General features: G+C 30.2%; 3 protein-coding genes across 3 annotated transcripts; 2 read left to right on the forward strand and 1 right to left on the reverse strand.

The window, feature by feature from the left end:
* Positions 1–2,877: 2,877 nt before the first annotated feature.
* LOC106793668 (flavin-containing monooxygenase FMO GS-OX-like 3) lies at positions 2,878–6,357 on the forward strand. The gene is made up of 7 exons (XM_014760809.1): positions 2,878–3,185; positions 3,324–3,540; positions 4,292–4,433; positions 4,598–4,909; positions 4,998–5,148; positions 5,249–5,523; positions 5,681–6,357. Exons 2-7 carry the CDS (start codon positions 3,332–3,334, stop codon positions 5,891–5,893), a joined length of 1,302 nt encoding a protein of 433 aa, XP_014616295.1. The 5' UTR covers positions 2,878–3,185; positions 3,324–3,331; the 3' UTR covers positions 5,894–6,357.
* Positions 6,358–6,737: 380 nt separating this feature from the next.
* LOC106793637 (tctex1 domain-containing protein 2-like) lies at positions 6,738–8,544 on the forward strand. The gene is made up of 4 exons (XM_014760754.1): positions 6,738–7,066; positions 7,299–7,432; positions 7,520–7,653; positions 7,723–8,544. The coding sequence occupies exons 1-4, from the start codon at positions 6,900–6,902 to the stop codon at positions 7,768–7,770; spliced, it is 483 nt and encodes a 160-aa protein (XP_014616240.1). The 5' UTR covers positions 6,738–6,899; the 3' UTR covers positions 7,771–8,544.
* On the reverse strand, positions 8,189–23,753 carry LOC106793636 (mucin-5AC). The gene is made up of 11 exons (XM_014760753.1): positions 23,385–23,753; positions 16,309–16,462; positions 15,442–15,571; positions 15,069–15,186; positions 12,621–12,702; positions 11,274–11,325; positions 11,090–11,189; positions 10,920–11,013; positions 9,541–10,577; positions 9,229–9,435; positions 8,189–9,120 (listed from the first exon to the last, which is right to left on the reverse strand). The coding sequence occupies exons 2-11, from the start codon at positions 16,430–16,432 to the stop codon at positions 8,986–8,988; spliced, it is 2,079 nt and encodes a 692-aa protein (XP_014616239.1). The 5' UTR covers positions 16,433–16,462; positions 23,385–23,753; the 3' UTR covers positions 8,189–8,985.
* Positions 23,754–24,752: the final 999 nt, after the last annotated feature.

Raw genomic sequence — 24,752 nt, forward strand, 5'->3', positions numbered from 1 at the left:
ATAGTAATGCAATGTAAATTAGATACCTACTGTTGAACATGTCAATAAACTGTCGGTAATATAGCATGCATCTTGAAAATGATAAAAGGGAATCTTCTACATTTAAATGAAATAAGACCAAGCTTCATATACAAGATTGACATGTTTTTATTTTACAAATATATTCTTATTAAAATACATATATTATTTGAAGGAAAAAAAATAAAAATCATGATTCTTTCTAATCAGCGTGAAATAATTTTTATTTTATACACTAAGAACTGCAGTGTTCATGTCAGTCTATTCATGATATAGTTACCATAATATCATGTACTTATTATTAATTAATAAATTAATTAATTAATATTGCCGATAAATATTATAATAAAGGCTCCTTCAAGTAACATCTTTCTAAGTTAATATGTACATTTTGATAAAGATATATTATGCAAGTGGAAAATACAAGCAAGAAACAGAGTAATAATGCATCAGGAACATAGCTTATCATTGACTCCAATAAAAATTCATACATACAAATCCCCCCCCCCTCGTAGAATTTATAGAATATTTAATAAAATCATCATCGCGTTATCAATTTTTGAATTTTATTTCATGTATACGAACTTTCCCCTTCTTCGATTACCGTGTCATCACATTTGCTCTGCACATTTGATGATTTTTTAATCTACTTTCAACTTGTTGAAAGAAATTTTTGTTTAGCTTAAATTCGTTTTCTCATTTTGCTTTATTGATTGTGTTTAAACATTTCATACAAATACTACTAGTACTACTTAATCATATTGTGTAATAGCAGATAAGCATGTCGCGAAGAGAGTGTTTCACAATAATTTAATATTCGAAAGATTTTGATACAATTTTTGTGTAAGGAATAAGTTCAATATCAAAAATTTGTATAAGTTTAACTATGCCTTTATATTAAGTTGTAACAATCTCTAACATTATTTAATTAATTAAAAATATTTATAATACAAAAGAAGTTTATTTCATTATTTAGTTATAAATATCATTTGGTCAAAAGTGATAAACAGAAAAGTTTTTTGTTTTCGCGATTCCCCTGAACGCATATCTCAATTTGTATACCAACGAATCTGACATACATAGTTCATGACTTTATAATGGACCTATAAATCATTTTGAAAGTAAGATAACAAGGTGAATGTTGACTATTGAAATCCACGAATAAAGATATTTATAGTAACAGGTCAGTATGTATTTTTTTTCTAATGATTTCGTATTTCTTTCCAAATACTATATGATAAAGTTCTACGAACATAATAACTTCTATATTATTTTGCGTCATTCGAAGAGAGGTAATGGAAAAACAACAAATCGAATAAAAATGATCTGAAAAACAATGAGAACAGAATAAAAATTTGAAAAATACATGACGTGGAACGATTCGAAACGAAAATTTGTCTAAGATAGAAAATGATGAAAACACATCGTCATTAATGAGATAATCATTAATAGAAGTATATTATGTATTGTTTTATCGAACTTGGAATAATCAATGTGCACAACGCATTTCAAAATTCATTGAATAACAATAAAAGTTAATATTCAGCGTTTTCTTTTCTTGAACAATAACATTATTATTCAATATACCATATATATATTTTTATATTATCGTTATTTAACGACTTATTGTATTATCGTCTAGCGCGTGATTAATATGAAACACGTGTGACAAATAACGAAGTATCATAATGGAAAGAAAAAATATGGGTATGTTCTGAAGTTTACAAAGGATACTTCTAAAAACGGTAATACGAAATTAAATAAAAAGAGATAGATAAAAACGCAAACCTTGCAACGGATTTATTCGTTTCGTCGCCTTGAATGTAAATTTTCTCCAATAATTCTAAGGCTAATAATAAAAATGCAAGGTTTTCGAATATACTCAGGAATGAAACGAAAAGAAAAAAAAGATAAATAAAGATGAATACAAAAAAAAGAAAAGAGGCACATGCTTATAACTCATAGTCAAGGAGTTGTTACGTATATAATCAGCGTGAGTATAAATCACGCGTACAACGAATTTCCATGATGCAATCATGCGTACGACAAACGAACTGGGTTCAAGTAAATCGAGCTGGTTTACCCACGCAAAATAAAAGAGATCGATCGTGAAACTCTCATTAAAGTCGACATCGTTTCATGGCTCATATAGCTTTTAACCAGGAAGTAATTATCATAATCAAAGTCTCGATTAAAGTGAAAAAATATGTTATCCCATAGCAATTTTCTTTCCTCTGTCGTAACTCGTTGAAAGGAAATGGTGCTAGTTTTCTCTTACCGCATTAGAAAATGTTGGCCAATACAAATGATTACCTTCTTTGGAATATTATAATGTTTTTATGTGCTTGTGTGTGTGTGTGTGTTTTTTAACGTTTATTTAGAAAAATTCCTCGTGTACAATGGTTGAATTAATTTAAATTATCTTTTCTTAATTAGTCAACAAAAATACGATAAGTAGGAAAAGAAGCGTACCAATGAAAAAATATGTAATATTATCAATGATTACAATGTATCGTCAGAAAAATACGCATAAATTTATTGGAAATGACGAATGCTGTGAAACAAATTTATTTCATTCATAAATATATATATATACATAATTTTACTTCCCTAAACAAAGATTCGTTTACTTTATATTTACTAACAAGTTTACATTTTTCTACTTATTTACACGGTTTCGAATATTTCGTCAGAATATAAATTTTTCAACGACGATTATGAAAGTGTATGTCTATAAAGAAATCTTTTCCACATTTACATAAGCCTTTGATCGGAGGGGCAAGTGGAGAGGCGAGCGAGAGACATTATTGCAATACGCGTTTGAGTTTCGTGTGAACAGTCTTAATACAGCCTCTGCTTGAAACAGTTCAAAACTAAATCGTCGTCAGTGGTTAGCATAACTTGGCTTGTGATATTATTACAAGATTCCTTCGTAAATCTTCTTCGTGCCGGAGCATACTTATGAATTATTTTGTTATACGAAAAAAACGATATTTAACGAAAATATTATCAAATAGTATTTAAAACGTCGTTATTTTACAATTAGATTGATTTTAACATTTGTTTTTAACAACCTTAATCATCGTCCCATCTTCAAAAATATATCACCTATAAATACTATAAAAAATTCATCTTAGTAGGTAGAAATATCAACGAGTTAGTTAAGTGTACGTGAAATTATTCGATGTTTCATTTTTTATCATAATATTATTGCCATTCAAAAATATTTCTTGAATAATTGATAATAAATATAATATATATATCTATATATATATATATATATATATATATATATATTACAATAGGAGAAAATATGCCGAGCAGTAAAACAAGAGTCGCTATTATCGGTGGTGGTGTTGCCGGTTTGATCGTGGCTCGTCACGTAGCATCAAAACCCGACACCTATAGTCTAACCCTTTTCGAGCAAACTGATCAAGTGGGTGGAACATGGGTTTATACAGATGAGACTGATCTCGACAAACATGGATTACCGGTGCACAGCAGCATGTACAAGAATCTCAGGTTTGCTTTCGATAATATTTTACATTAATTATTGTATATTATAAAAGTTATTATTATTTCAGCTATCCCATCACTACGTTTTTTTATTTATCTATATATATATATATATATATATATATATATTCTCAACTTTAATATGAAAATATTTTATTTGTTCATTCATTAGAATTTGAAGATCAACGAATGTTTTAAAGATATTTTATTTTTTCGTAACATTTGTTTTTCATTTCAATCTACTAATATCTTTATCATAAAATATTTTCTTGTAAAAAGTTTTCCTTTCAAAATGTTAGTAACGACGATTTATCGTTAATAGTTACTGTCGTTCAATTATCATCATTTTTGTTTTTCTTTTTTTTTTTCTCTTAACTTAAAAAGATCGTTTGAAAAAGTTCCCGCGTTCTTACATTAACAGATATACGCATTTTGTGACGGTTGTTTAAAGATTACGAGGAAAGAATGATAAACTACATTGACATGTGATACATTTTTCGACTCATTAACGAGATCATTATAATATGTTATTCCGGAAAATAGGAGATACATGTCTCGATGTGATAAGTTTTATTGTCGCTATCGATTTAATTACGAGAGCACGCGCTTCCTCTGAATGATAAGCTTAAAGTTATAATATATAACGATAGGGATATAGTTCGTAGGGCAGAAAGAGAGAGAGAGAGAAAATACATAAATAAGGGAATGAAAAAAAAAAAGCGGGATCGATAAGAAAAATTCAAATATTTTTGCATAGGACGAACCTTCCTAAGGAGATTATGCAGATACCAGATTTTCCAATGAAAGATCCGAACGGTCCGTCTTTCGTTCACCATAAAGTGATACGTCAATATTTATGGGATTACGCAGAACATTTTAATCTCTATTCCCACATAAAGGTACTTGTGAGAATAGGAATGTTAAGAAAAAAAGAAAACGATATATATATATGTATATCACGTTAATAAATCAATTCAAAAGATTCAATGAACGACAAATCAATTTTCTCTAATTTATATATAATTATTTTTTTTAGTGCCCAGTAATTGGTTTTTCATTTTAGTTGAATACCGTGGTTAAACACGTAGAACCGGAAACGTTGAGGAATGGTCAAACGATCTGGATCATCAAGTATGAAGATTTGGAAAACAAACTCGAGAGCATTAAGACGTTTGACGTCGTTGTTTTATGCAACGGTCATTATACGGTCGGTCATGTTCCGTATATTCCAGGAATCGAAAGTTTTCACGGTTCGTGTATTCACAGCCATCAATATCGAATACCTGAAGCCTATGCCGGGAAAAAGGTATGCGTTTTAGGTGCATCATGGTCCGGAATTGATATTGCTCTTGAAATATCACAATATGCTGAACAGGTAGAATGAATTTTTGTTCACTTTAAATATATTTTATTTTCTTATATAAAAATATCATAGGGCATCCTTTATCTTTTATTATAATTAGGTTTACTTAAGTCATAACTTACCGAAACCGATAGGTTCAAAATTAACGAAAATTATTAATGAAAAACCAGGAATTGAATCTATTCAAGGAAATATTTTTACTTTCCTCGATGGAACTACTGCTACAGTAGACATGTTCATATATTGCACAGGTAATAATAAACTCTTTTAAATATTACAATTATATTTACGTATATTATTTTTCGTATCGAATGTTTTTTTTATTTTTTTATGCGAATTTTATTGTTTCAGGTTATAAGTTCACGTATCCCTTTATGTCATCTAAAGTTGAGATATGTACTGACGATAATCATGTTGAACCTATTTATAAACATTTGGTACACATTACCATGCCTAATTTATTTTTCATGGGAATTCCTGGATTAGTTATTCCCTTTCCAATGTTCCACATCCAAGCGCAATATATTGTTGGAATTTTGGAGGGTCGTATAAAGTTACCTTCTTCCAAAGAGATGCTGGAAGATTTCGAAAGGGAAAAGAATGCTTTACTGCAACAAGGAGTTCCTGTAAGATTGTTTGTTTAATTAATTTTCAATCGAGCATTTGTTTTAAAAATTCATAAAAAATAAATCTAACAATTCATATACGTTACATATAAACATTACATCTCGTATATTTTAATTAAGGTATTTTTTCTTAAATCGAACATTTTTTTGTTAACAGTTAAGACATATCGTAAAGCTCAAGGAAAGACAATGGGCATATTATGACGAAATCGCAGCCGCTGCAAATGTATCGAGCTTTCCTCCAGTTATTAAGAAGATTTTCGATCACTCGTCTGAAATGCGTGAGATCGATTTTACCACTTATAAAAATCATCAATATCGCATAATCGATGATGAAAATTTTACTGTTTCTTGTTGTAAGCCTTGTTAGGGTTTACGCGAAAAGATAAAAGATACATGAAATTTTATTTTATAATAGTGAAAGCGGACCATAACATACTTTGGTACTAGTTCACTGCTCGTACGTTTGTCGACCAATGGTCAGAATGTATTTCTTTTAATTTCTTAGACCTTGACGACTTATGTTTCATTACTATCGGTCGTACTTCGTCCGAAAAACGGATTACAAAATATTACGTTAAATGTATAAGATCACAACAAATTATGGCATTTATCAAGTTGCTTTATTATTTAGTTCGTAAGGGTTCAATGCATTGACGTAATATGATCTACAATATACGATTAAGAAGATACTTTCCTGATGTAAAAATGATTGTAGAAAGAGAAAGTAAATGTTATTGTGAGTGTATATTTTTGCTGATAATGTGTTACTACTATAATTAACGACGAGAGATATATACTCGAAATAAAGGACTATTATCATGCTATACTAAATTAAATTCTTGACACTCCAATTATTTATTATCAAAAAAAAAAACGTCTGTTCTCGTAATTTATATTACTTCACCGTTCATATTTAAAGCCAATGGTATTGACTCGACTTTTAGAAATGTTTATTATCAAACCACTTGTGTGTGTGTGTGATTAATGCTTAACTTTTTATATTTAAAATAAATTTCCTTAATAATTAGATTCGGCACAATTAAATGAGAACAATTTTTATGGGTGTTCAATAATAAATAGTACCACAATATATATATATATATATATATATATTTATATATAATAATAATACTATAATAACATATAATATATAATTTATCAATTTTCTCTATTTTTAGTGTTTTGCGAATTTAATCGTTCATTTTTAATATTTTTTTCCGTTTGAATAATGCGCGCGTAGTGATCGCAGCGCCACCATCGTCGTCATAACAACACACTATTGGTACAAACAATTCGTAGTGTTACGGCTCGTATATGTAGTGATAAAGAAAGTGATTTTAATTTTGTTGATATTAATTAATTATTATTTGCAAATGGAAAAAACCGATATTTCGGAAAATCTGGATATTCCGGAAAATAACAAGACAGAAAAATTAACTGACAATGCAGAATATCAGAAGAACCTGAATGTGGAATTATTAGACGGTGAAAATGATTCATCGGAACCAGTATATCGAATTCGTCCGCATCTTTATGATAAGTAATATATATTTTTTATGTATTTTTATATTTTTTAAGTAGTTTTATATTTTTTATAAGTACCATAATACTTTTCTTCATAATCTTATGCGAATGTTAATTTTCGAAATTTGGTTATGTCATCCAAAGCAAATTTATTTGAGGTATATATTATGTCCTATGTAAACAATTTCTATTCACAGGTAATATGTATATTATATTTGTATTTTTTTCTTTTTATTTTTTTTATCAAGGTTTAAGCCATTAAGTGCTAAAGAAGTGATACACAATGTATTGTTCGATCAGCTTTCTACAAAAACATACGATGCACAGGATGCCATTCAATGGACTAAGAATATAGCAGATATACTTAAAGTAAAAATTAAAGGTGATAGGAGTTCTATGAATTTTATTATTAGTTTTTACAAAAATTAGTTGAAAATAGTCTATTTCTTTTTTTTTTTTTTTATTATAGAATTACAATTTAAGCGTTATAAGTATGTCGTAAATGTGGTCTTGGGGGAACAACACGGGGCTGGTATAAAAATGGGGACGAGATGTATCTGGGATGCAGAGGCAGATGCATATGCTTTCGACAGTTTTATAAATGTAAGAACAGCAAATTCTTGTTAGATAACTTATTAAACGTTCAAGAAAATTTATACAACATTTTTGCAGGATACAATATTCTGCGTAGCTACTGTTTATGCTGTATATTTTTATTAAAATGAGTATAAAACATAAGGTGGAAATGCGTTGATTATAAGAATTCAATATAAGCTTAGACGTTCACAATATAAGAGGAGAAATGATTATATGATATTTTAGAAACGACATGTAATTTATTAAAGTGCAATTTATTATTACTATACACAGGACGCATGCAAAACATGGCACAGTTTTTATATACAATAGTGAGTTGCGATTATCTTTATTATTTTGCACTGCTTATCAATATTTTATCTATAGACGTAATGAAAAATTACGTAAAATAAAATTATTATAGCACCATAATTCACGGCATTGCACTATGGTTAAAAAGTTTCTTACGTACTAATTGTTAAAATTATAGAATGAGATTCTACAAATCTAAAGTATATGAATTACAAAAATTAGTTAAGCCCACAAAATTTATTTTATGATATGATTTTCTTACGTATACGTCAACCCATATATTTATTTGTCCTTCGTGATTGCTTTACAGTAGTACAAATCATATGTGCGTGTTCTTAAGCTCATAATCGTAGATTAAAATCTAATTTCTTTATATATAGATAATAATGTATGTTACTTTTTGAAGTAACTAAGAGAGCGTATTAAACTTGTTTTAAGCAAACAATTTGTACAAAGATTAAAATCAATGAACATAAAACAATATCTTCATATATATAGCACGGAGCTAATAAGTCGATCAGCTATATACTAAAGTAAATACTTTGTATTTTATATATTATTATATCAAATATGATATTGTAAGAAAGTATAAGAGACTTATAATTATTAATATGATAGTATATCTATATAATGGAAATAGAAATAAATAATTTATGATTATCTAATGACAGATGAGAGAAAATATACTTGTATATTAACACTTTGACGTCCGCACATATGACTAAGATTCTTTTGTCTAATAGTTTTCATGCGACATCAATGTAGTGTTTTCGGACGGCATAGTGTTAAGAGAGAATCAAATTTCATTTCTCAATACAAATAATCATGGAATCTATTAATTAACTATTGAATTGCCAATGTATTTTATTCCTATTAATATTATTAGATATTAAAAATATTGGCAAGAAGAAAAAAATATAATCTACTTAATCATATACCATAAAGCCTTGACTTGATATTTGGACATATAGTGGAAGACGTAGATAATGATAATATCTCTTTCGTTTTGTTAACATATCTTACCAATACAGTTACTTTTCAACTAAATTACATAATCACACATGGTAAGGCACAACAGAGTGGTAAGCAAACTGGTACAACTGCTGCCCCACTAGAAGATTTACTTTTACTCTTGCTAGATGCTTCATATTCGTATTTCGCACTTCCTTTTTGCCATCCTCCCTAAGAAATTAAAATAAAGATACTTAGATTGATTGGGAAAAATATAAAATTAAAAAGTATTTTAGTATGATTGTGTATTATGAAATTCATAAAGAGAATGATACTTACACTAGATTGTGACATAGCTGCACCATATTCTTCTTTCTTAGTAAACTCAGCTGAACCAGGAGGGTAATATACTGGAGGTCCAGCAACATTCTTGCTCTTCACCTTAGGAGGAGTATGAGGCAGAAAGTCAACTTCCTTCTTTACGGCCGGTGAGTCTTTCTTTTGTTGTTCTTTTTCTTTCTTTTCGATGTTTTCCAATATCTCACGCTATAATGTCAAATTAATAATAATAAATATAATAAATCGATCGGTAATGATTAACATCAATTAAGTTCCTATTAATTGGTATAACGTTTTTTACTTGTACGTTACCTCAGAATCAGAAAACGATGCCATAAGATCTTCGAGTCTTGCTGGAGGTCCCTGCTGATCGGTACTAGGTCCTGAAGGTTTCGCATTAACAGGATAAACTTGTACACCTTCTCCTGTTGGGAAAGGCTTAGGTAGAAGTACCTCGTGATCTTCGGGATTTTTACTTGGAGGTATTGTCGTTGTAGTATTGGAGAATTTATAAACGGTAGTGCTACCAGGTGGAGTTCCTTGAGAAGGTACTGGATAATAGTTCGTTCTTGTTGGGGTTCCTGGTTTATCTGGCGTTGGATATCGTCCAGCAGAAGGTGGCCTGCTCGGATAGTGTTCCTCGATTCGATTTATCGTTGTCATGTGAGTTTCATTTATTACAGGCGGTTGATTTTGATAAACAATAGTAGTATTGCCGGGATAATCTGGTCTATCAGACGGCGGTGGAGCTTGTCCATTAGGAAAATTACCATCTACGTGATAATATTTCTCATTTCTAGTAACAGTCGTTCTAGAATCGATATTTGTCTGAGGTGGCGGTGGTGGAGAACCTGGATGATAATTCTGCGGAGGTGTACCACCTGACGAAGGTGGCAAACCATGATGATCCTCGCGATAAAATTTGGTCTCCTTGTGAAGTGCTGTTGATTTTTTGGTCACTTCTATAGGCGGTGGTGGGGTACTGTATTTAATCGGACTACCCGACCCACCCGGTATATTCTCGGTTACAGTCTGATAGGTGACCGTTTTGTCTGTGGTTGAAGTACCAGTTCTGGGCAGAGTATAGGTAATAGTCTGATCTCCTGGAAGGACAGCCCCTCCTGGCAAAGTGCCACCCGGTAGATACGTCTCTGGTGCTCCTGGCAACTCGTAGGTGTACGTTTTTATGGTTGTCGTTACTTTCGTATTGGGACCGGGTGCCAAGTTGATCGGTATCGCTGGTGTTGGCGACGGTACTGGGACGTATTCCACGTTTCCGTATTCTTGGCCGGTATTCGTGTGCACAGTAGTTACCGTGCTTTGAATGGGACGTGGTTCGGTCTGATAACCTAAGATATTAAACGATTATTGCCTCAAATTTGCGCCAAGATTATTAAAGAATGAATAAAGAATGAACGTGATCTAACTAAGCTTTCAATTTAGTTTTTTCTTTTTTTTTTGAATGGTTTGACTTAATTGCCAATTGAGTTTTTATATCTTTTAGATCGTTAAAGTTGATCCTTTTTTGTACTTTAGTAATAGAGAAAGGTCTTAGATGTTAACCAGCACTTTTCTCAATTGTTGAAACGTTTCTAATAAAATTTATTATTAGTATTATTAACTATGAGAAGAAATTATGTTTTCGTCGTTTTAAATATTAGAATGATAATAAAACTTAATGATTTACATACTAGATGAATCGTGTATATATTTTACATCTCGATATTGAGTTCCTGGAGGAGGTGAAGTTTGCATAGTACGAGATGCCGGAGTATCGGAGAATACCTAAAATATTAAAAATATAGAATATTATGAACAAATTAGTTACTATATAAATTACTTGTGTAATTATAATACTTACTAGCTCTCTGTTAACCGTAGATTTTTTAACTACAGGTTCAGGACTACGATGTCGCGTTTGCGTTTTGTTTTCTTCGTAGGTAGTCTCATGAATATTATCACTGGAAACATTTTTATGTTGTTATATATATATATTTTGTATTTTTATGAAATATTATTTTCCATGACATAATGATTAAACTTACATCATTGGTGTAACATTATTCATTATCGCGTTATCTGCCATTGCCCATGAGTCTGTAAATTGAAATTATATTAACGTCTCAAAATCGAGACATTAAGGATTTATAAAATGCTTATTTGGTAAGCATAACCTTCCATAACTCAACAGGCCACTTCTCTCTCACGGTCATCATTTTCTCTTTCTTTCTTTATTTCTTTCAAACGAGGAGTAGGAGGAGGAGAAGGAGCCATGGAAAAATTGGGTCAGCGTTCAGCTATACGCGATCCTAATATGGATAGGCTTGGGTATCGTATACATGTAAGCGTTATTGCAAGGGAAACGCCAGCGATCTCCAGTTATCTCGATTCAACCGAACACCGTGAAAAGTATCTTTCTATTTAACGGCACGTTTTATTTTATCATTATTTGCGATCTCTGTTTCATGCAAAAAAATAAAAAGAAAATAAGAAAACCCTACGCTATTAATTGAGACGTTAGATATCGCACGTGTTTTTTATTTCGTTATATATTTTTCAATTCAATTTATATGTACTTATTTATTTATAACAGACTCTCTTCGCGTACAAATTTGTAGATAAACAAAAGTAAAGAAACGTCATAGCGCGATACGTTACATTTGTATGCTTCCTTGTTATTTTATTTTATATTTTTTTCTTATAAATTATCGAATAAAAATATTTACGAAAAAAATGGAAGAAAAATTTTTTCCAATGAATTTACGTTATCTAGACGAAAAAAAAACGTCATAGCGTGATTCATTGCATTCGTATTTAAATGTCTTCATCGATATTTTATATGTTTTTTTTCTTGTTACAAAATTATCAAAAAAAAATATTTACGAAAAGACGGAAGGAAAAAGTTTTCCAAATGAGACTTTACATACATTATCAATATTCGCTTATCTTATATCGCGTTAAATCGTCGTCAAATCTTTTTCGTTTTATCGTATTCATTGTCAATTAACCGTATACCTGCAAGGCCGTTGCACGCCTTAAAAGGAGCGACACGAGAGACAACCAGCCCCCCTTCCTCCCTCCTCCTCCCACCTTCTTTCCTTCCTTCATTCTACATCGTTTAAAACGCGCTCGCGCGCAACGCGATTTGCCACGGATACACACACACACAAACACACACATACGGCCAGTTTCTACCAAGAATCTTAAGTCTTAACCGAAACCTAAAAGTTTCGGTTGCAATTAAACACTCGAGTCGAATCAATTTGGTCTATAAGTATTATAGACCAAAAAACAAACATTCAATCAATTTTGTCAAATAATAAACAAATCGTTTATACGACGTGTAAAAATAATTATGATGGAATTTTAGAAATATTGTGTATGTAACTTACCGATTGGTTTTCCATCGATGCTTTTGTTATATTGATAGGATACCTGTTTATAAGCAACGGTTTTACTTTGTCCCGGTTGAACCTAGAAAAAGAAACAAAGAATAATCATGAATTGTTTAATTTTACTTATCATTTGAATTCAATTTAATCATTTAAGGATTAGAGATATTTTATTTACGTATAGAATTATAATAATTTAAGTATCTTTTTTTTTTTCTTTCTATATCTAACATTAAGGTTTATTATGTGTAATTGAATACAATTAAAAGTTTCAAGAGAAAAATGATTTCTTTCTGTTTTGATTAAGTGATTCATTAAATTTAAATTCGAAGGATGATGAATATTTGAATTTTTCATCCATATTGATCAACCAATAGTTTAAGAATATATATGTATAAAATTATTCGTTTTTTCTTGTTAGATTCTTTGAACGAGAAATTAGATTGAATTAATGCGAACACGTGGGTCGTACTTTGAATACATCGACTTTCCTTATATGACTCTGATTAAGAGTATCCATCGTAATTGACGTTGGCGTTATCGATATCACGTATTTAAAGTATTATGGAATTTGATTTAACGAATCGATGAGATATAACATTAACGTGAAACTTTTAGAAATATCATTTTGTAATTCGTTCTTCATATAATGCTATAACATATTATTTCGATCGTTAAATATACTCGCGAATCATTTCAATTGCTCAATCACATCAACAGTTTCTATTCAAGCTTAAAGGTACAATTATAATAAAACGTTACGCAAATCAAGTAATCTGTATCATGAATGTATTAGTTATTAGCCGAACATTAATATTGTATCCGAGGAGATCGTATTTATATCGAACTATGAACTTACGATTGGCAAATTAAAAAATAAAAAAAATTGATAAAAAAAAGCAAAGTAAATTATTAAAATGAGATAAGTAACGAATGGAATAACGATCGTAGAGTATTTTACAAAGATGTATTCGCGTGAAAGAAGATATAACGAATTCCTCGTATATTACCCCTTAGGCTTTATTGTTTTTTCTCTTTCTTTTTTTTTTCTTTTTCGAAAGAAAGAAGAAATCGTGTCTCGCTCGTGGTTGTGCTAGAATGCAACGGGCGCGAGCAAATTACACGTAAGGTTGATTTATTTTAGTTGAAAGTTAGATCGGAGGCCGCAAGGAGCTGAGATTATCTTTTAGTCTCAAGTATAGGCGTGATATCACTCTCCTCTAACGTTTCTAGCCAAGGAAATCGCATTAAAGCACATGTCGATGTACTTATATACATACACGTAAACGTATATACACTTGTATACGTATATGCGCGTGTATGGGTATACGTAAGTACTTATTCGCGTAGAGATTTCATCGACATGTAGCTCGAAGGCAAACGCACCGAGATCGGCAACGTAATCTTCCGTGTCTATTATCCGTAACATAAAATCATAAAGTGACGCGTTTCGAAGTGGTAATCGTTGATTAAAAGATTCGAAAGAGTATCTTTCGCTTAAGAGAAAACGAACAACACGATTATTCTCACGTTTAGATGTTGCAAGCGAAAATAGGGGGGGGGGAATTTTTTCTTTTTTTTTTTTTTTTAGGAGACCACCCTCTTTATATTTTTTGTTTTAATATTTAACGGTATATATATATAAACATTTAACGTAATATATATTTAACGTCACAATATTTAAACGTTACTTTCATATCTGAAATATATTAATAATGTTTTTGTTGAATATAAATTATATAATTTATAAAGTGTTTATTGTCACAAAGTATGGTTTCATATATAATTATTTCTTTCAAATACTGTAATCAATATTCGATTAATGCACCTTTAAGTGTTATTAACAGAATGGTACAGCTGAGCTTTAATGTACCGTTTTTATTCCAAGAAAATAATTACCTTATTATCGCTTTTAGCGATGTTGTTTTATTTCTTTTTCTTTTTTTTTTTTTTGTTTATTTTTTATTAGTATACGCTTAAACGGTAAGAAAAGTACCACGAAGAGGATGGAAAATATTATCTTCGCGAAAATATGCCGATGATCGTATCTTTGTTTTTCTTTTGCTTAATTGTAGGTTGTCACGTTTTAATATATATAGATTCAATAATTTTCGACGTTCATATTACGTTGGTCGCTTTATCTCACGCTATTGCGATTAGGTTTTTAATGGAAATAAAGAAAAATACTCGATACTCGAGCGTTAACTTGTAATTATAATACGCCATAAAGGTTTTTTCCTATCTTTTCTTTCATTATTTTTCTTTTCTTTTTGTTTTTTTTTTTTTGCTAACATCACAGACGGTGAATATGATTTTACTATAATGAGATGTTTTAGTTCTAGACTGAATGATCATCATGCGAATTTCCAGAAGAAGGCCAAGGATTATTTTTGTTTTTTTACAAACGCGATAAACACTATTATCGATTGTAAAGTATTTCATTCTTACGTTTTGAAGTTCTGCATCGAGAAGTTCTAAACCTGGTATACCACTTGGTGCACCACTAGGACCCGTACTCACATATTTTTCAGTGGTTGTTGTGGTAGTGCGTGTCGGTGATACAGTCCTGAAAGTTGCATTTGTAAACGTTAATTACAAGATGTATATATATGCAATTAATGTATAGAAATTATTTCCAATTGGTTTTAATCGTTGAACAGATGTTATTTCATTTTTCAAAAGTTATTTAGAATTTTGATGTGAATTTTTTACCGTCGATGTCAAATCTCAATTCATTTTGTGAGGGAGGGAGGAGATGAAGGTGAAGGAGAGGAGGGACCACAGAGAAATGTATTACAATATTTAATGAAATAATTCTCACCTGCCTTCGGTGACCACTCTAGTTGGATTTGCAGCCACACGATATTCGACTTGAGGCGAGAGTGCTCTTCCACTTCGACTTGGAGTGGCACTTCTCGAGACGCTAGTTTGAAGATCCTCGAGAAGTGCATCTGAAATTGTTCAAAAAGTGTCACATTAATATACCACAAGAGAGAAATTGGATTAATTCTCGAGAAACGTAGGAAAACTTTTTCGACATGATTTGAAATTCATTAAAAGAGTAATATTCTGTTAATAGAAAAAAAAGATTACATTTCGTTAGTTAATTTTTATTTAAAAAAAATATATATATTCATATAATAAAATGTGTTAATGACAATTTTTTAAATGTTTTACGAATACAAATATCAATTAAATAAGAAAAGTAATCGATAAGAATTTTTTCAAATGACTAATATTGTATTATATATTTATTATTAACATTAATGCAGATTGAAGCTAAGAAATGCATTATGATTTATTAATATTGTTTCTAAGGATTTCATCGAAGAAAGGAAAATCGAGTGGGATGACAAAAGTAAACGACGAGAATAAAATGTCGAGCGTTGCTATTATTGGTACATAGTCTAACGCTACGAGATTAGAAAGGCAGATGACGAAGAGACAACGACTACAAAGATGATGATGATGATGATGATGATGATGAGGGTGGTAGTGGTGGTTTACATAAGAATAAAACATTACGACAATGAAGATCTTAATGTGATATAGAAAAAAATAATTGAACAAATTAGCGTTAATAATAAAATTGATTTTTCGTATTCCAATAAAAAATCGTATGAATAAAATTACATCGATATGGGTGTGTGTGTGTGTGTGTGTACACACACGTTGAAAATATATTTACCTAAATTATTTTCGAGGCTACCGGCCGTGACTGAGCTGTGGCTTTGGCTAGATATAGGTCCACCATGACTCACGATCTTTCTGCTGGTGTGAGTGCTAGTTCTCTCCCTTACAGCCGTTGACATCGCGTTCCTCGTAGCCCTACCTCACGATACCTGAATAATTAATATTTATAATAAATATATTTTATGAATTTAATATATATCCTATATAATATAATTATACGTTTATTTCAATTAATCATTATTATTATTATTATTATTATTATTATTATAATATTGAATAATCAATTGGATTTAGAATCATATCTATTCTAGTAGTATTAGTAACAATTTCAATGAGAGTGTTTCTCATTTAAGATTTTTTATATATTTTTAATTAATCGATGATTTAAATTTTATCTTGGATAATATCACATTTTGATATTTTATAGTTGATATTAAGTGTTCGCGTAGAAGGGCCTCCATCTATTTATAGAAGTTTGCATGTATTCAAAACACGATAAGTGCATAGGAATTGGATCTACGGGTGTGGTACTGCAGGAACTTTTGAGTTCAGAGCCGGTTTATCGATAGCACGTCGTCGTCGTCGTCGTGCTCCTTGGCACAGGACATCGACGTTCGCGTGGGTTGTGATAACATTTTTTTCCTTTTCTTTTTTCTTTTCTTTTTCCTTTTCTTTTTTTCTTTTCTTTTATCTCCAACTAAATTTGCAAGCATTCGTATAGTTATTTATGGTCTATCCGAGCGAATCGAATCTATTTGTAACTTCGTTTGTTTGTTTTTTTTTCTTTTTTGTTTTTGTTTTATTTTTTAATATGTGCTCATAATTATGAAAGTGGTCTGAATCATATATCTCTTGTTTCGAGATATTTAAAAGATTACATTTGAACACTAAAAATGAATTCTATATAATATTGAAATAACAAACAATATCTAACGGTACATTTTTGACAATATTGTATTAATTTAGTTTAAAATAGTGTGGTTTGAAATAACTGATAAATTCTTTTTTTTTTAATTTTGAATTAGACCACTTTCATAATCATGGGGACATATATCGTTGTCGTTTAACACACGAAATATCCTTATTCGTATTAAAATATTAAAATATTCATTTTTAAAAATTCACGAACTTTTCATTCACCCTAATATATTTTTTTAATACGATATATAAATATATCGTTAGTTTAATGAAAATCCAAATAAAAATCTTTACTAATTTTGGAAACAAAACAACAAGAGAGAAGATGCATCGAATTCTTTTACGTATAATTTTGAAGCATTAATAGTAATTGATTATTACTCGTTTAAATTTAAACGTGTAATCGATCTTCTCCACGAAAATAAAGTATATATCGGTGTGACGATGTGTGTAAGAGAATTTAGTTGACTGGAAATGATTTCTTTGAGAGAAACACGCCAAACGTCTTGTTTATTCCGACCGAGGCACCACACCACCACCACCGATGCGAATGGGGCCAAGGGGCCAAGGAGCCTTTCCGAGAATCGGCCACTAATGTAAGAATCGTTTTCGTTTGAACGAGTTCCTACGATCTCTCACCACTGAAACGAACGATTTTTTTTCTCCTACGAATCGTTCTATAACCAAAAAAAAAAAAATAAAGGAAAAAAACTGCGCCAGAATTTGTAATAATAATCATCGAGCTCGTTACCGAAAATTATACGATGTATATAAATTCTTTCACGTGATCTTGTTGTTTTTTTTTTCTTTTCGGTTAATCATCTATTTCACTTCATCGTTATTTCTTTTCCTATTTCGTTGTCGTCCCATAAAAATTTCATCTCGCACGCCTTTCAACTATTTTTCTCTCTCGTAATATCTTTTTTTTCTTTTTTTTATACTAATTAGGTGTTATCTTTCGCGAATAGGATTTCATCAATATTATTTTTTTGATTCAACGTTAAACAAAATATATTCGAAAAATTATGTAATTGTTTATAAAATTAATAAAAGACGGTAAATGAGGATAATAAATTAGAATAAAATATGTAATGTATAGACAGGCATCCCCCGATTTTCGCGAGGTCGTTAAGAAATCAAGATATTTTGTTGTGTTACATCGAGAGGAGATCTTTTTTTTTTACTCTAAATATTTTCCTTTGACGAAGATTTACGAGTAGTTAACGAGTAGTTAACAAGAGTACGTGCATGAGTGCGCATACGCGTGTTCACAGTAGATCGTTAAAAACATTTTAATCGTCTTATACACTACCGTTAATAGAAAAAGAGAGAGAAAGAGAGAGAGAGAGAGAGAGAGAGAGAGAGAACGTGAAAGATAGACGAATACTCGTCTTTGCGATCATTTGAAAGTCTGATATGTTGCAAAAGGTTATCATCGAAAATTTTTTTCGTGAATTATCATCTCTTTAGATCAAGTTCCAATTCAAAATTATTCCAATGACATATTTTCTACGTATATTACATATGTAATATACATACGTATAAATATAGAACATACGTAATTATTCTATCACTCTCCCTAACTCACTTCTTTAACGATACTTACAGCACAGTGGCGTAATCGTAATCGAAGAAAATATTCAATGATTGTAAGTGACATTTTTTTACCCGAGTCATTTTTTTTTTCTTTTATTAAAAAATATTTATTTTTTTATTCTGATTTAATATTCTATAAGCGTGTGTAATGATTATATTTTATTTTAGCATTGATTTCCTTGTCAATTTTATAAAGAACATTTTTTTTTTTTATTTTTTATATTAAAGCAAAATATCCTCAATAAGATTAGAATATTTTTAACGAATTATTTTATATAACAATATTATCCAGTATAGATTTAGATGGAATTGATCAAACGTTTAACAAATATGGTAAGCTGATGAGTCTTCTGGATTATACGCCAATGTCAACTATACGATGTAACTGCATTTAAGCGCATCGTTAGCAACGAGTTACAATGTTGGTGACATTGTGCATCGTGATTCAAGGACTGTGTATGTTGATGATGATCGAAATGACGATGACTGTGATTGTGTTTTATTTTTTTTTTTTCTGGGACGTATTTGTTATTATAATTTTTTTTCCCTCCGAAGTGCATTTAATAATTTTATTCTTAAATTCGATTAATTCATACGTATTCTTTGTTCTTCGAGGAATCGTCCAATAATTTACAAGATTTATGATTCGTTTCGGTACAAATGAGAATGCCAAATTGCCTCTACATATATATCTCTCCATTTCTATTTTTAACTGCGAATCTTAATGACAATCAAGATAAATAAAAGCGTATATCGTATGTAGGATTGCGAGACTGGAAAAAAACACGATAGACATTTAAAATTATTATTTTATGCCATTCGTAATATCAACACACGCTTTCGCAATTATTATTTGCGATTTTTATAAGGTTTTCTCTTTTTTTTTTTTTTTTAATCAACGCTCTTCTCGCCATATGTTTCATAAAAATGAATCTTTTCTCTTTTGCAATCGTGAGTTTTTTTTTTTTTTTTTTTAACTTAGGACGTGTATGTAAAGTTAAAGTTTTTATTACTAGTGTAAGATAAAAATGTTCGACAAAATCTAAGATGTTTTTCTATCGTGTATTATTTTCCTTTCGTATTTTTTAACTTTATGATCGATTTTCTGGCAACGTTGTTTATGTTAATTTTAAATCATACATAATGACTCATATATGTGTATACGTACTACCAGTTTTTTTTTTGTTTTTTTCTTTTTTCGAAAACTCAGAAATTTAAACATACCTTGAGAATTTGAAAATAAAGAAAGCGTAAATAAATTTCGACTTTGTTTCGAGATATCCGATAATTTATGCACAGATAAAATATTTTACGATGTATCATGTCATTTTTCATTGTGTATTTGAATATAATTTCATTTCGTGAAATAATTTAATGAATTAATATATAATGATACGTTTCTATTAAAATTCTCCTTCCCCCTCCCCCTCAAAAAAAAACAAAAAATCATGTAACAATAAATGTATATTCGTTAGTTAATAACTTTTTTCAATGTACAAGTTTTACTTACAGGAAATGATTATCCAATAAGGAATTGTAAATAGTGACACGAAAAAGAATTGCATGGAATGCGAACGATCGCACAGTCATGTGATCAAGCTTATTGAATTTCGGTTGACGTTCGAGAGAACACGTGTTCGATCATGAGAGACTACGTAACAGGAATTTTACATTGATAATTAACACCGTTACATTCGTTTAGTCTAATTTAATCTTTGTACATTGTATCTGACACAACCAATCGTCGATCGGTAACACGTTCCTGACGTAAATATATCTTCGATAAAATAATTCAATTAATTGAAATACCATTTCAATTGTTAATCATTCGTTAAATAATTGAACGATAACAACTAATTGAAATTTATTTATTAAAAAGTATCGTAAAATTTATCTACGTTGTAAAATCGTTTAAATGATTTGTTAGATAATCTATTAGATAAACTTGAATCATCTATCGTTTTATCCCTTAAATAAATATAATTACGATACGGTTCATTTGAGTTATTTAACGTGCGTAATTTGAACGTAATTTACGAAAGACGAGCTTGCATTCGGTTACCGACAGAACCGAACCTTAGCCTTCTCTTCGTTTAACAAGGCATTCTCTTATATCGAATTTCTTCGATGCCCTAAGGGAAAAAAACCTAGGAGATTCCAAGGTTAACTTGGCGACCTCTGTCAAAACACGATTTCGGTTCCCCCTCTTGAATACGCAGCAACACTCGGCCGAAAAGAAATCCTTTAATATTCTTTTAAGTGAATAAATACTTCATTACACGACTAGATGACAGTATGATTTTTTCTCTTTTGATTTATGCTCATTTATTTAATAGGATAATAATAGTTTGATATATTTTATCTAACGTAAATTGAGATCGAAATAATTTTAATACGATTTTATTTGCACATTAACAAATAGTTTAATTTAGAATTATAAGATCAATCCAAAATTTATCGAATAATAGTGTTAAAATTTGTATTGATTGTTCTCGCGTGTATTAGTTTCATTTGTTATTAGTTTTTTTCTTTCGTAAAATAAAAAAATTCACATTTACCGTAGACCCTATGTAATAATTGTTTGGAATAATTCATTTTGTTGTTTTTGTGTTTAAAAACTTAATAACGTTATAATATTATGTCAGATAAAAAGAATCGTTGAAGCCGGTAATTTGTAAATTGAGTACTACCTGTATATAAACATATATATAACGTCGGACATTTGACATTACGTGGGTGACGAGCTTGCTGACCAACCGGCGTCCGGAATCTTTTCTCATCTCCTTTTTATTTCTTTCTTCTCTCGCGCCGCCATCTTACCCTCCTCCACACAACTGTTAGCCACCGATCTTAGCTTTTTGTTTGATCCGCATAAATATAACACTCCCACTTAACACCACCTCGAGATTTTCTGTATTTTAAATAGTTGTTGTTGTTCGTTGGATTATCGAATGAAAATGATCGTAAAATTCGTTAAAAGAGGCTACTTGTCATATATCTTTTTTTACTCTAATATATTATTATTAGAATTTTTGTTTATATTCGCGTAATATATAGATTCGAAATAAGGAATCATTAAAATTTGTATAATATTATAATATTTTTGAAGACAATTTTATTCTAATCAATTCGAAAGCCTGTGGATTAACATTAATTATTTATTCGTTCGTATATTGCGAAAAAAAAAAATAGGATGTCGTGTATAATAAAATCACTAGCATAAGATACATCGGCGAACCTGAGTTCTATTCTTGGGTTCCTACGTAGTGTTAGTAGTCGCACAAAGCTTCTCGTACCAAACTGCTTTTTGGCGTTACGCCTATTTTTGCTCTTGGTTTCGTCCTTCAACCAACGTCCCATTTACCCCGCTTAACTAAAGTTCATATTATTCATTTCCGTTCCAGTATTCGAATCAAAGAAAACTTTCATTTTCGATTACTTTCATATTATAATATATTCGAACACGCGAAGTGTTCATGGCTAGTTGCGTTATTTATCGCATATTCAATAATTTTAATTGTATTTGATATTTGTGTGAAAAACAAAAAAAAATTAATGAAAATAAAAAAAGAAAAAAAACAAATAGTTCATTGTTTAGACGAAAGTACACTTTCATAATTGCGAAAATTTATGAGAACGAGCCTATATATAGATAAAACGTTCGTAAAATTGTGAAGAGTGAGATTTGACCTTCCACCTATTCAAGAAAAAGGATTGCCTGGTCATTGGATTACGTATGCCAACAAGAATGTTTCATATTTATCGTCGTGAGGTTGAAATTACCATACATGTGATATTTTCTATTATATATTTTTGTAACATTTGTTAATGAACGATTTGAAAAATTATACAAGTATCAACTGTTGGACACCGGTTGTATGCTTGGTTGAATTTAAATAAAAAAAAAAAATAAAAAACAAGTGAAAAAAAAGAAGACCACAACCCGTTAAATAACGACACATGCGGTATAATGCTATCTACTGTTTACGAGTACTCGCAACTGCTAAGATGCACTTTTTTGGTCGTCAAGAGACTAATCATTATACAGTGTGCATTGACAAACCACGTCTATATACGTTGAATAAAGACATTGTACTTTTAATTGAAATCACTGCAAAATTTTTTTTCCTAGGATATAATTAATATTAATTAATAATCATAGTGATAATAGGGACGGCGGAGGGGGAGGGCAATTTGCCAATCTTACGATTATATGAATATAATTATTTTTTGTTTTTTTTTTTTAATTTGAGACTCCTTGTCGGATAAAATAATAAATAAAATGAAAGATAATGTAGGGGAATACGTTAAACGAATAAAAAAAGAAAAATAATGGATAGAATTAATAATAAAATTTTGTAGCGTGTCGTTTCGCGTTAGATTAAAGTCAGCTAAATTTAAAACAATTCTAAACAATTACGAATTTATAAGTAGTGACAAATAATATAATCATATATATATATATATAGATGATAAATTTGATATGATATACCAATAAATAAGATCTTGTTGTAGATGATTAATTATAGATCCGTGATATCAAAGAAAGTTTCTCACCTCGCGAGAAAGGAACTAAAATCCCAATTGGATATAGTTGGAAATGGCGCACAAACACCGGACCGTGATTCGTGAATATTCGTTTTCGTTTTCGTTTTGTTTGTTTGTTTCTTTTCTTTCTTTTTTTTTCTTTTCGTTATTCTTCTTGATCAAAATTTGTTTAATTAATTTAAAGATCGGATTAACGGATCGATGGATCGCGGATCAAGAAGACGTTTTGCCGAGAGAGAGACACCGTCAGTGGCCGTTCGTCTAAAACTGGTTGGTTGTATCCACTTGAAGAACCAACGTCGTTCGCGGGAGTTCGCCGATACACGGCCACGAATCTCACGCACGCACGCATGCGCGAACGCGAACGCAAAAGCAAAAGCAAAAGCGTGAGCGTGTTAACGCAATGCATTCGTTGTCTTCTTCTTCATCAGGTGTTCCGTCGTTCATAGCTTTTTCTTCCTATTTCATCTTTCTCATTTTGATCCTAGAAATTTAGTTCAAAGGCTTTGGTTATTTTTGAAGTTATTTTTTATTTTCCCATTTTTATCACTCTCCTGTTCTTAACTGTTAGGGTGAAGCATAAGTTCGTACGCTTTAAAATTAATATTTCCAAAGTACATTTTATACAAACAATCCGTTATGCAGTTTATTATAATGTTATAATCCTAAACTCGAGACATTTGTTTTTTGCAGATGTATCATACGTTTCGTATATAAATTTATTTACATTATTTATATGGAATTTGAAAATTTTTGTTTTGTTACAGTTAAGTAAACAATATAAGTATTATTATTTCTATTGTAATTTATATATAAATCGGTTTTCTTTTTATTTATATTTTGGTTTTAGTTACTTATACTATCGATGGAATGGAAGCACATTTAATCGTCTTGAATTAGAGGCTTATTATAGAATGATAGATAATTATTGGATTTGTTTTTTTTTACCAATTCTTAGATTATAATATAAATATTTTTAACTAATTAATAACTATGATCTTTGTTATATCAATAAATGAACAATCATACGTATCGTTTGAATTCTCTCATTAACTAGAATAATATTTATATTTTCACTCGTTAGAAAATTTCCATAGATACTTGAAGAATTCAATGAACCTACGCATAGTAAAATTATTAGAAATTAAATGTACAATTTAAATACATTCCATTTGGAAATGCAACTTTCAATTTACTTTGACGCGCGTTATAAAGTGACTCGGCAGTTTACGTAGGTAGATTTGATTACTTTTTTTTTTATTTTCTTCTTTCTTTTTTTCATCCTTTTTTTTCTCGGTAAAAATATTCTGTCGCGTAAACGCAGGTGCGCTTAAAGAACCCGTCGGAAAAGCGCGGGCACGCACCATCAGCCTGCTG

The sequence above is a fragment of the Polistes canadensis genome, unplaced genomic scaffold (assembly GCF_001313835.1).
Source record: "Polistes canadensis isolate GaletaPanama2010 unplaced genomic scaffold, ASM131383v1 scaffold_16, whole genome shotgun sequence".
Taxonomy (NCBI): Eukaryota; Metazoa; Arthropoda; class Insecta; order Hymenoptera; family Vespidae; genus Polistes; species Polistes canadensis.

What these genes read in the sequence shown, in the direction of transcription:
- LOC106793668 (XM_014760809.1), top strand. Translation starts at nt 3,332, where the DNA reads ATGCCGAGCAGTAAAACAAGAGTCGCTATTATCGGTGGTGGTGTTGCC. An exon ending in AGCATGTACAAGAATCTCAG is followed by an intron (nt 3,541 to 4,291) that starts GTTTGCTTTCGA and finishes ATTTTTGCATAG; the next exon opens with GACGAACCTTCCTAAGGAGA. An exon ending in TACTGCAACAAGGAGTTCCT is followed by an intron (nt 5,524 to 5,680) that starts GTAAGATTGTTT and finishes TTTTGTTAACAG; the next exon opens with TTAAGACATATCGTAAAGCT.
- LOC106793637 (XM_014760754.1), top strand. Translation starts at nt 6,900, where the DNA reads ATGGAAAAAACCGATATTTCGGAAAATCTGGATATTCCGGAAAATAAC. An exon ending in ACTTAAAGTAAAAATTAAAG is followed by an intron (nt 7,433 to 7,519) that starts GTGATAGGAGTT and finishes TTTTTATTATAG; the next exon opens with AATTACAATTTAAGCGTTAT. An exon ending in CTTTCGACAGTTTTATAAAT is followed by an intron (nt 7,654 to 7,722) that starts GTAAGAACAGCA and finishes ACATTTTTGCAG; the next exon opens with GATACAATATTCTGCGTAGC.
- LOC106793636 (XM_014760753.1), bottom strand. Translation starts at nt 16,432, where the DNA reads ATGTCAACGGCTGTAAGGGAGAGAACTAGCACTCACACCAGCAGAAAG. An exon ending in AATAATGTTACACCAATGAT is followed by an intron (nt 11,190 to 11,273) that starts GTAAGTTTAATC and finishes AAATGTTTCCAG; the next exon opens with TGATAATATTCATGAGACTA. An exon ending in CAGCTATGTCACAATCTAGT is followed by an intron (nt 9,121 to 9,228) that starts GTAAGTATCATT and finishes TTAATTTCTTAG; the next exon opens with GGAGGATGGCAAAAAGGAAG.